This window comes from Oculina patagonica, chromosome 9, assembly GCF_052425735.1.
Source record: "Oculina patagonica isolate OP01 chromosome 9, crgOcupat, whole genome shotgun sequence".
Taxonomy (NCBI): domain Eukaryota; kingdom Metazoa; phylum Cnidaria; class Anthozoa; order Scleractinia; family Oculinidae; genus Oculina; species Oculina patagonica.
In genome coordinates, this window is record NC_135766.1 from 24,942,981 (window position 1) to 24,954,856 (window position 11,876).

General features: G+C 43.1%; 2 protein-coding genes and 1 long non-coding RNA gene across 3 annotated transcripts; 2 read left to right on the top strand and 1 right to left on the bottom strand.

Annotated features, from left to right (window-relative positions):
• Window positions 1-1,035: 1,035 nt before the first annotated feature.
• LOC144665544 (protein Wnt-8b-like) lies at window positions 1,036-7,492 on the bottom strand. The gene is made up of 5 exons (XM_078526783.1): window positions 7,273-7,492; window positions 5,426-5,474; window positions 3,543-3,690; window positions 2,674-2,954; window positions 1,036-1,671 (listed from the first exon to the last, which is right to left on the bottom strand). The coding sequence occupies exons 1-5, from the start codon at window positions 7,404-7,406 to the stop codon at window positions 1,183-1,185; spliced, it is 1,101 nt and encodes a 366-aa protein (XP_078382909.1). The 5' UTR covers window positions 7,407-7,492; the 3' UTR covers window positions 1,036-1,182.
• Window positions 7,493-10,045: 2,553 nt separating this feature from the next.
• Window positions 10,046-10,812, top strand: LOC144665059 (uncharacterized). The gene is made up of 2 exons (XM_078526237.1): window positions 10,046-10,325; window positions 10,433-10,812. Exons 1-2 carry the CDS (start codon window positions 10,046-10,048, stop codon window positions 10,810-10,812), a joined length of 660 nt encoding a protein of 219 aa, XP_078382363.1.
• Window positions 10,813-10,917: 105 nt separating this feature from the next.
• On the top strand, window positions 10,918-11,471 carry LOC144665554 (uncharacterized). The gene is made up of 2 exons (XR_013572978.1): window positions 10,918-11,071; window positions 11,197-11,471. It is a non-coding gene; the product is annotated as an uncharacterized LOC144665554 (long non-coding RNA).
• Window positions 11,472-11,876: the final 405 nt, after the last annotated feature.

Below are 11,876 nucleotides of genomic sequence, written 5' to 3' on the forward strand. Positions count from 1 at the left end.
GGATCATTGCATTATGTTCTTGGGCAAGTCACTTTACGAGTGCCTCTAGGGAAATCATGAAATGCCGGGAGGTCTCTTATCCAGGGTATCAAGTAGAAACTGGAGCAGGGAGTCCCCCCTGAACCGGTTATAAGCTCTAGCCTGATGAGCCACTCAACCAACGGAAGCGTAACTTAAACCATTGTCATCATTTGCCACACAGACACATCTCCGGCATATGTAAACTGCCTACAGTCTCTATCGTCCAATAATCTTCCGACAGGGAAAGGAAAGTGAAGCAGCGGTAATTGAATCGACAAGTGAAGAGCAGTGAAGCAGAGCCTTACACACATGCGCACATCCAAATCAGGCATTACCAAGCGAGAGCTGGCTTTGGCCAAAGCGAGGATATGTATCCATATTGTCGAATATTGCACGAGAAAACGTTGACTCCTCTTCGAGGGAGAAAAATCGTTTGAAACAGTTTGCATATAGTCTCGAGATTCAGTTCTTCGCACCTTACTGCGCAAGCTGGACGAAACGAGCGACTCTTCAAGTGTTCCGTACTAGGATAGTTTTTAAAAGCAATCGAAATGGCCGGAGGTAAAAAAAAAAAAAAAAAAGAAACAAATATTCATTGCACCAATGCATACTTTCGAAAGCTAGACATGCGCAATTCAACCGCGAGTCATACCCAAGTCAAAGGCTTGTTCACCTTTGGCATCTTTGTCAAAGTTAGTCATCCACTAGCCTGTGTAGCAGGCGTAAAAGGGGAAGGGGGTAGTAGGAGTATTGAGGGAATTCGAGGAGTGAAAACTGGGTGGCTACGCAGGCTAGTCATCCATCTTTGTCTCAGTTTTGGTTCGAATCTTAAGTTTGGCAAAACCAACTTTTCTTGTAATGACCCTTTGAATGCAATGTTTGACACGGGACAACTTTGCACGCAACTTCACACGCGACATTGCACGTGTTTGTGCGCGCGCTATTTCTTCGCCACGTGCATGGCGCGTGCGATCAATAGAAAATAAATTCAGAATTGCTTTGTATTGAAGTTGTTTATTCATTGCTTGTTTCACTAACAGATTTTGCACTTGTGGCTTCAAACATGCTTAATTTTCTTCATCAAAATGAGAACTGGAACTGACTCACAATGTGCTACAAAGCCAAAATCAACGATTTCTCGTTAAGTTTTAACTCCACTCCTTACAAGGAACAAGTCATTACAGAATACTTCTCGGTACACATCTCGCAATCAACTTTGCAGCAGTAAACAAACTTACACCTACACTTAACCTGCTTGTATCTCTCCACTATTTTAACTTTCAGTTTACACGAGTTACAAATAGCACTGAACAAATTGCACTTGTCGGCGACTTCATCGCTCCTGCACGATCGTCCCAGCATTCCAGGGATGCCCAGGATGTCATTTCGCACGCAAAGGTCTGGGGAGGAGTCGAGGTATGCAAGCTTTAGGTTCCGTCTAGAGATTCCAGGGAAGGATATGGAGTGATTGTTTACTTGCACGCGAAGCTTGTTGTCTACGGACCACACCCGCACGGAATTGTGGTATTTCTCCTTCAGCTTTGATACAACGTCTTTAAAAGGTGGCAGTACCAACCAGCAAGTTTTTATAGCACATGCCGTGTTGACACCATGGCACCTACACCTTAGCCATGCACTTGTTCGAATAACCTGTTAGCCACAAACAGAATTGTTCCGTTAAGGCAGGGGTACATGTGTATTTGAGTGAAATTTAAGAAGGTTTAAAGAAAGGAAAGGAAAAAGAAAATTGTTTTTGAAACACCACCAGATAGTTGACCCCCACGCAAGAGCACTTCAGGTTGTCACGGGGACTGTCTAGTGTGCGTCTACCAATTTTAAACTTCAAATGCTAATTTTAAAACCACATCAGTTAAATCTCCAATATTTCTTATTTCTCTAACTTTTACTAATCCTTTGAGAAAAACTATTTCCGCCCAAGAAATCCCCCAAAAATTCACAAAACACCGCAAAACATAGATTTGTGAAATGAGCATAGAGTGTTTAGATTGCTTGAAACGCTAACGAGATATTCGCATTAAACCCAAATTAAACGGTGGGAAAACAGCTTTCACGTGAACTCCTTGCCTTAAATAAACTCAGACTTGCCACCACACCGTCAATAAATACACCTTTTATAAAAATAAGAGCAATGAGCAAAATGCTTGCTCGTATTATATGTAAAACCATCGAATAAGTGTTTCATTATTCCACTATTTTTTCCACTAAGTTTGGGCCGATATTGCGTAAGTTTGTGCGTCCGTTTTTTGCCCTGTTCAGTGTAATAACGTGGCCCATTTTTCGCGTTCTTTTGCCCTAATATGGTAAAATGGCGCAATAGAAGGGGTATTGAATGGTCTTTGCGAGTAGAGCGATTTTCTTTGCGAGCACGAACATTGACAAAAGGTAGCCTTGCGAGCAACGAGCACTTTTCAAAACGCTACCTCTACTAAAAACCGAGCATGCGAGCAGTTGTTAAAATATGCGAACACGAGCAAACGAGCACCCACTGAAATTTTGCGAGCATTCCGAGCAGAAGCCTAATCTTGCGAACACTGCAAAATTATGATGGACCATTCAAGACCCTTAATAGTGGAATACTAATATGAATTTTCCTGGCTGCTCTTTTAGTATTTTACGTGCTTAAAAGTTTACCTCTCTTCCTACTTCATTGTTATGCAGGTTAACAGCTCCTACAGAGTCGTTTCCATTTTCCAGTCTATCTGTGAAGCCTTTGCTCTCCTTCTCTCCAAACTCGATGTTATCACTACACACACGCCGGTCCCATCGCCAAGAAATCTTACGTGCAACATATTCTTTTGGTGGCTTTGATGGACAGCCACATCCGGGTATTTTGCCCAGTGTGCACTGACGTGTGATTTCGTATGTAATGGCGGCAGCGTTGATGGCGTGGATAAAACATGTCTCTCTGGTGGCTGCAAGAAAATAACAAGAACGAATAGGACAGCTACCGAATTATGTTGGACGCTGGGTGGCCTAATGGTTAGTAAGCTGAACTCTAGATCGAGCGCTCCGGGTTTGAGCCCTGACCGAGTCAATGTGTTGTGTTTTTGGACAAGACACTTTAAAACTCTGACATACCTTCTCTCCCCTTAGGTGTATAAATGGGAAGAAAGTGGATGCATACATACTTAGAACGATAAAGGATAAAGGAGTAGTCTGTATACGAGCCTATAGTAGGCCATCAAGCCGGAGCGTATCCGGGTTTCCGTCGCATGAAGCGTCTAGGAGTACTACTACTCCCTGGATGGGATGCTAGTCCATCGCAGGGTTACCTCCAGCATTAAATTCGCCGGTACCCATTTATACACCTGGATGGAAAAGGGCACTATTAGAGTAAAGTGTCTTGCCCAAGAACACAACGCAGTGTCCTGGCCAGGCCTGGAACCGGAACCGTTCGATCCGTTCTCCAGCGCACTAACCTCTCCAAATACTTAGCAAAATACAATAAAACTATGTATGCCACACAGTAATACTGCAGAAAGTAACAGAAACAAACGTACCATAAGGAAGTGTTGTGCTATTAAAGATGGGTAACTTTTTATACATCTCCACTGGACAGTTCCAGAGCTTATTCTCAAACATATTTTGGCATTCTTCTAGGCCTCGACTGACTCCATCTTTGACGATTTTCGATAAAACAGAATCAACCTGGACACGAAAACAAGAAATAAATAAATAGTTATAAACTTTCTTTCAACTTACATTCGCACAAGTGTTTCTTGTTTTTTGTATGCAAGCGCAATATCTGTACGTCCACGTGATATCTTAATGTGCACGTGATACGTGCATGCGCATGTGATAGCTTTATGCGTGCGAGCTACTTATATCGGCACAAGTGACAGGTACACGTGCACGTCAACTGTATGTGCACTTGATAGCTGTAAAGGCACATGATAGCCGTATGCACGAGGTAGATAAAGTTCACATGATCGGTGCATGCATGCGCACGTGATCGCTGTATACGCATGTGATAGTTGTGTGTGCGTGATCGCTGTACATGTTCTTACACGAAAGCTGAATGCCATAGTTATAATTGTATGTACGTGAGGTAGATAAAGTTCACATGATCGGTGCATGCATGCGCACGTGATCGCTGTATACGCATGTGATAGTTGTGTGTGCGTGATCGCTGTACATGTTCTTACACGAAAGCTGAATGCCATAGTTATAATTGTATGTACGTGATTGCTGTATCCACGTGTCGTAAAACTAAAACCAGTGTAATCACTCTAGTCAAGCACAAATGACGCAGTTAAGGTCGCGCAGGACCCTTGAAATTATTATGTATGTATTTATTTAAAGAGTATGCACGAACTGCGACGACTGAAGCCGACAACAAACGAAATATTCATGAGAATTTTTTTCTCAGAGTTCTTTGTACAAGTAATTACGCGGTATTGTTCTCAGCCTCGCATCCCGTGCGCTGGAACATAGCGAATTATCATAATTAGATTCACAGCTTTAAATAAAGCACACGTTGTTGTAAACATCGACTCGGAAGTTCTTCGGAAGCCTCAAAACCTGCAATTTTGTGTCCAAGTTTTCTCCGCCGACATAGAATTTCAAGAGTTGATTCGCGAGGAACATAAACTTGGTGTATTTTATTGTGCTATGGCTAGAGCGAATTTTTAAATTTCCTTCTCAAAATGACGATAGCACGTTTCGAAGTTTAGATTTCACATTTACTTGTAGCAGTTTTTGAAATCGAAAATTTCGTTCTAGCCATAGCACAAAAGAGGTTATGATTTATCACTGTGCTGTATAATCATTTAGTTTAGTGCGCTGTTCTAGCTGAAAACTTGGACACAAAATCGCATTATCTGCAGTTAAACTTTTAAGGGCTTGTAACATCACAGACAACGGTCATCTCTCAGTAAAAGGACAATCATGATGTAATTCCATCATCCCTGAATATCCTTATTAAATTTTAGAGGAATCGATGTTCAAAATATAGTGAATTAAAGCTTTACAAGATAGCACTCCGTCAAGAAATTTGGCTAATGAATTTATTAATGAGCAAGGGTCCCGCGCGACCTTAATCCAGTCAGCCAATCAAACCTCAAAGCAATGTAAATACATGTAGTCGTTGTTAACAAAGTGTGGAAAATGTGCGCGAGCTAGCGAGTTACGATTAGTTTTGGTTTTACTTATGGTTGGTTGAAAAAGTGGCGAGAAGATTTTAAACCAATCATTTAGCGTAGTAATACACCGAAGCAAACGCGAACTAATGTTTGATGTTGTCACAACTTCGTTCCCAGGGCCCCAGGGCGCTTTTTGTCACTCATCACGGAATAAATCGCTGATGAGTGACATGTATATGTTTTTGAGGGGGTGTAATAAGTAATACGTTCAGAAATACGAAATAAGAAACAACATAGCATACCTCTTCTGCCTCTTGTGGATAAATGATCCGTAAAGCAGCAGGTTTGTATCTGTGGAAAAAAAATGATACTTTCATGTCCTTTGTTCTTTGATTACAGTGGAATAAAAAACACTGTCGCGTATTTGCAACGTTCGGGCCGTCCGAATGACGAAACAGCTATTGGATGTGGCTAAACTTTTTATTTCTATCGTAGGGAGTATTCCCTTAATTAGCCGTTCGCGCTTCATTCATGTTCTCAGCTTACGTTCTCGTTCCCAGCTCTCGCTGTCCGTGCTGAACTAGCCTGTGGGGCAGTTGTATCAAGAAATCCCGATTTCTTGAACCCTCGGTTTTTCGAATCTCCTGATTTCTTGAACAAAATTTCGTTTCCCTTCTGTAGAACTTCTCTGCAATTTTACCCCCGATTTCTTGAACCTCCCGATTTCTCAAAGCAACTTTCGTTCCCCCCCCGGGGGGGGGGGTACTCCCTATAATGGCCTATACGGGGAGGCTCCGCCCGAAAGGGGTACCTTTTTCAGGCTTCAGGTATATAAAAGGGTAGGGATTTCACGAGTTTAAGTATATGAAAGGGTATGGAAATCTGTCATTTGGCTATTTAAAAGGGCCTTTAATTAAAATATTTCGAACAGACGCAATTTATGGCTGTATTATTTTAATTTATTAAGCGCTACATAAAAATGACAAGAAAACGTCCTATTTTAGGTCCACGCCATGTCTCTTAGGTATATGAAAGGGGTACCTTTTTTCAGTTAAAGGTATACGAAAGGGGTACAATTTCTGTCAAAAATGGTATATAAAAGGGTAAGGGGTTAGAACTTGGGGCGGAGCCTCCCCGTATAAAACTTCATTGAGTATCCCCCCCTCCCCTAGAGGTTCGAGAAAAAGGGATTCTACTGTCAGGTTATTAGTTTTTTAGGTTACTGTAGTTGTGCCTCGTCGACGCAAGTGCAACGGCGCAAACGCTACCTTCGCCGGTGCAAAGTGGAGACAGTGGAGTGCACTCCACTTTGCTCCGACGAACTGGGCTGCCGCTTGAAACGTCACAGTAAAAAACATCTGTTCAGCTTTTCAAAATTCGCTTCGGGGGTTTGGTTTCCTTTATCAACTTGCAGTTGATAAGTGCATCACCCCAGGGGGGATACTCCGGCTTGTAAATGACGGGGATGATCGAAGGATTTTTTTGGGTTTGAAATTTTCGATTCCGGGATTTTTTTGGGTTGAAAAATTTGGCAAGTATTTTTTTGAGTGACTTGATTTAAATAGGGGATTTTTTGGGTATTAAAAACGAACTTAAGTGCCTTGGCACAGCCTTGGCGTATCTATGGCATGATGAATAAACAAACACGACCGTTCAATTTTTTATGGTTTTCTTTGTGTGATATTGTTGCCCTTCCTGGCAATTTAGGGGTAATTTGACAAGGGATTTTTTGGCGGGTTTATTTTTGGTCCAGGGTTTTTTTTGGGTAATGTCGGAAGACTTAGGGATTTTTTTGGGTCTTGAGTTTTGCCTCCATTCGATCATCCCCGTCATTTACAAGCCGGAGTACCCCCCCCCCCCCCCCTGGGTGCATCACACTAGACTGTATTTCACGGTATTTGAAGTGGCTGATTACAGCAGTCCAGTTATGGTTGTGGAGTTTATAATACATATAAATGGAACACCAAGCACCATATAATGCTGACAGCTTCAGTTTTCTCAGCTTACTGTTCAGTGGTTCAATGCGTGTAGGCTAGAATACAATCCTTGCAAACACAACCTCGATCTAGTTATAAAATCAATCCCCACATTGCTTCGAAACCGTAAGCTAGGACTATCAAAAAGCTCGATTCAGCATGCGTATACCTACTTTGTTGTGCTGCGGAATGGCTCTGTATGCAATGAACTGACGCGTAATGGCAGTCCCCCATATCCACACGAGTCTCCCTGGAACACGAGCATCAAACAGACAAGAAGTACGCAAAATACCGTGAAGAACTGCATTTCGAGTTGATTGAAGGTTTCTTTGCGAGAATTCCGATGCCAAGAACACTTGCAATCGCAGTTGGTCTAAATGTGTGTGAAATGGATGCCTCTTCACATAAAAAGAAATTTGAAAGTGTGCCAAACAGACTACAACCTCAGCTGAGAAATATGACACAACAGAGAGAAAAATTCTGCTCTGTCAAACAAGGCGAATATTTGTGATGATATAACTTTCATCAACTGAAAGATGAAGATTACTTTACCATCCAATTTTGCCATATGTCGTAGTCATTTGTCTGTTTCGGATGACCTCGAACTGTCTGGCGGAAGTTCTTCAATGGATCGAAAACAGTCAACACCTCTACAAAAGGGGCACGTCTATAAGACGAACACCTGGTGTTGGTCCCCTCCCTGCCATTTTTCAGTCATTTTACTGTACCTTATTCTTACTAATTTTCGCGCGTACTTAATTTCACGAAAAGTCGGGCGCCGAATTACGCGAGTACAGTCGAAGCTCTCGTAAGCGGACACCCTCGGGACGCGAAAAAAGTGTCCGTAACTGGAGCTGGCCGCTTACGAGAATGGTTCTCTTAAGCGGCCTCTGGAGGTGTAGGGGATAGATGGCCGCTTACGGGAGCATATGCATCCCGGGATGCATCAGCAGGGGTGTTTCGAAATGTAACCGGACGTTGTTGACGGCAAAACAAACACGGTAATATGGTACTGTAATTACTGTAAAATCATTGTGACGAACGGCGATGTGAAGTTACCGTATTTATTCGTTTAAGCGCCCTGGGCGCTTATTAAATTTTTGGACCTTGAGAGTGGGCGCTTATTCGAGGTGGGCGCTAATTCGAGGTTGGGCGCTTATTAAATTTTCACCATTTTTAGCAAGTAGTACGCTTATTTTGCAAGAAAAAGTAAATAATAACAGGACGTGAAGATGTCCAAAAGCCGAATTTTTACTGACCTTGAAGGTTTCTGTAAATTATTGAGAAAGCTTGGTCTTCGTGGTAGTCTCTTGGTAGTACTTAGTCAATTTCACACCTCTCATTTTACTCCTCTTGTGCATGTCAATGTTTTTTGGGGGGTGGGGGTGGGCGCTTATTCGAGGCTGGGCGCTTATTAACTTTTCCTACCTACAGGCGGGCGCTTATTCGAGGTGGGCGTTTATTCGAGGTTGGGCGCTTAATCGAATAAATAAGGTAATTCATAAAAATAAGATGCAGAGGTTGTTAATAGGATTTTCTTTGGGGTGTCCGCTTACGGGAGCTTAAAAACCAAGAAAAAGTCTAAGTCGTAAATCTCTGAAAGTGTCCGCGGCCGCTTACGGGAATGTCCGCTTACGAGAATGTAAAAATACAGAGTTTGTATGGGAGTTAAAACGGGGTTTCAAACAAGGCGGCCGTAAGTAGAGCTGTCCGCTTACGAGAGTGTCCGTTAAGGGAGCTTCGACTAGGCATGAATAGATTGTGCTGGTAAATTCAGGAAAATTTGCTTCACAATATACCCAAAAGTTGCTTAAATATTAAAACGTTGCCACCAAAATTTAGAAAAGTTGCTTGCTCTCTAGAGTGAATTTTGCGTTTTTTAGAAATTGAAGCGCTTGCAGGTTTACTAAGAGTTGCCCCAGCGTCTATTACTCGCACTTTAAATACCAAGATGGACGGTGGCAGGCTCTATGTTGCAGCAAGTAACCGCTGGATTTAAGCGCCCGTTAGATAGAAAGCCGCTGTCCAGATTTCGCGGGCGTAAAGCAAGTGTTATTTTATTAATAATAAAGTATTTTTCGTTTGTCTCACGACGTAGTAACGTGTGATGGAGATCGCGACGTTGGAGATCGCGGCGATAAGGTCGACTGGTTGTGCGTGAACTTATAAAGTACGCTGCCGCGCTGTGATTGGTTGGTTTTCAACAGCTGTGATTGGCGCATTTCGATCCTCGCTGTTTCTTTGTCCTGTTGTTCCCTCAGCGGTCCGCTGTCGTACAGTTCTCCTGTTGTTGTGTTTTTTGATTGTGGGCATCCATTCTTCAGGAATTTCAATTCCATTATCTCTGTTGATGTTATTAGGGTGAAGCCTTATGTGAATTGCCTCTTTGACCCTGCGTTTGTACCAGTGTGCGTCACGATCAATAAACTTTACCTCATTCCAAAGCGGGTAGTGTCCGGTGTTGTATTGATCAACACCGACTGACGCAGAAGGCCAAGGGAGATGCGAAAAAAGAAGCAGATTCCACATCACAGAGCATAACATCCGCTCTCTCGACAGAGGACGCAGACAGAATACTGGAACAGATTAAGATCAACACCCAGAGAGTCTTTAATACCACCAAAGACAGACAAAAGCAGAAGTTTGAAAAACTTATGCACGAAAAACAGACAGCTGGGTCCCCAGCTGATACACCGTATCTTGACAAAACTAACTGGGTTATTAATTTGTCTTCTAGGTCCCTCAACGACGCCGAGATAGCACTGCTACAGACTGAAAGGACTGAATTTTGCCGTAACTCCTGCGAACATCCCTGCCAAGGAGATTATCGCCAGTGTCGAATCAGCTGTCAGACAACTAAACGTCGAACGAGCGGACACGGTCAGAAGAACTGTCAACAATATCCTTCAACAGGAAGAACCACCAGAGCCTAACATCACGAAGGAAATGCGAGACGCGCTCAAAAGCCTAAAGGAGGACGAGTCCATCATGGTTCTCCCAGCAGACAAAGGGCGTGCAAGCGTAGTCATGGATGCTGATACCTACCGCACCAAAATGTCTACCCTGATCGAGACCGGACCGTACCAGCGCCTGAACAAAGACCCGACAGACCGTTGGACCCGAAAGCTGTCTGAAAAACTGCTTACCCTGAAACTAGACGGAGATCTATCAGAGGCCGTTTACAACAAGATCAGACCTCGACACAAACAGCCGCCAAGAATCTACGGTTTACCAAAAAATCCACAAGGCCGATATACCTTTAAGACCTATTGTATCATGTGATTGCATATGATTTATCCGCCTACTTAGCTAACATCTTGTCTCCTTTAACAGGTAACTCGGATTTCACGGTGACTAATTCAGCCCACTTCGTATCCACCATCAGCAGTGAGACGATCCTAGACAACGAGATCATGGTGTCCTTCGACGTAGAGTCGCTGTTTACAAACGTTCCTATCGACGGCGCTGTACAAGCCGCGCTACGGAAACTAGAGAACGATCCCAGCCTTGCTGACCGCACAACGCTAACACCTGCTCAGATCGCTGACCTTCTGACGTTCGTATTGAGATCCACATACTTTCAGTATAACGGATCAATCTACGAACAACGAGAAGGCGCAGCCATGGGAAGCCCGGTTTCCGCTGTTATTGCTAACCTCTACATGGAGAGCTTTGAGGAGCAGGCTATAACTTCATCATCCTACAAGCCTTAGATATGGAAACGCTACGTAGACGACACGTTCACCATCTTGGATCGCGAAAACGTCGACAGCTTCTTACAACATCTTAACATCCAGCAGCCTTCCATCCGCTTCACCATGGAAACAGAGAGTGACAGCAAACTCGCCTTCCTTGACACCGCAGTTTCGAGAGAACCAGACGGCCGCCTCATCACCAGCGTATACAGGAGGCCTACGCACACTGATCAATACTTAGCGTATGATTCACACCACCCTCAATCAGTAAAACGCGGTATCGTTAAGTGTCTTTAAGAGCGTGCTAAACGCCTCGTAACAAAACAATCTGTTATCTCTAAGGAGAAAAAACATTTGTCATCTGTTCTTGTATCTAATGGTTATCCTTTTTCTTTCTTGCAGAAGATCACCAAGACCAGAAAACCGAGCACCAATGCTGAACCCGCGACCGAGTTTAAATCCACTGCGGTTTTGCCCACTAAGCAAGATGGCGTTGTTTACAGGATTCCCTGTGAATGTGGCAAAGTTTACATCGGTGAGACGGGAAGACCTATGCAAGACAGGATCAAAGAGCACGACCGGGACATCCGACTCGCCCGTACCCAGACCTCCGCCGTTGCAGAACACACCAACAACACCGGACACTTCCCGCTTTGGAATGAGGTAAAGTTTATTGATCGTGACCCACACTGGTACAAACGCAGGGTTATTATTATTGTACTCTACCACGATGAATAACCACAACATTTTTTGTTATTTTATTGTCAGTCATTTTATTGTATATCCTTAGTTTTAATAAAATCAGTTTTGATAAAACCAGTTTTAATAAAATCCTTCGAAATGAAACGACCTTTTATGGTTTGGATCGGTTTTATATCAATTTGTTGCTCAAAAGTTGCCAAGGAAGGCAAAAGTTGCCCTAGGTTGCTGGTAATACAAAAAGTTGCTCAAAACGATAAAAGTTGCTCAAAAGTTGCCGAGCACAATCTATTTATGCCTAGCTTCGACTGTATTAATTTTCGCGATTGCAAGAAAAATTAGAGCAATGAGTGTATTTAATTACGCGATTTTGTCAGTACACG

Bases quoted from the DNA above. Each gene is read 5' to 3' on its own strand.
- LOC144665544 (XM_078526783.1), bottom strand. From the start codon at position 7,406: ATGCAGTTCTTCACGGTATTTTGCGTACTTCTTGTCTGTTTGATGCTC. The intron at 5,475-7,272 runs GTAGGTATACGC...TTTTTTCCACAG, and splicing joins CCATTCCGCAGCACAACAAA to ATACAAACCTGCTGCTTTAC. The intron at 3,691-5,425 runs GTATGCTATGTT...TTTCGTGTCCAG, and splicing joins ATCCACAAGAGGCAGAAGAG to GTTGATTCTGTTTTATCGAA.
- LOC144665059 (XM_078526237.1), top strand. From the start codon at position 10,046: ATGCGAGACGCGCTCAAAAGCCTAAAGGAGGACGAGTCCATCATGGTT. The intron at 10,326-10,432 runs GTTTACCAAAAA...CTCCTTTAACAG, and splicing joins ACAGCCGCCAAGAATCTACG to GTAACTCGGATTTCACGGTG.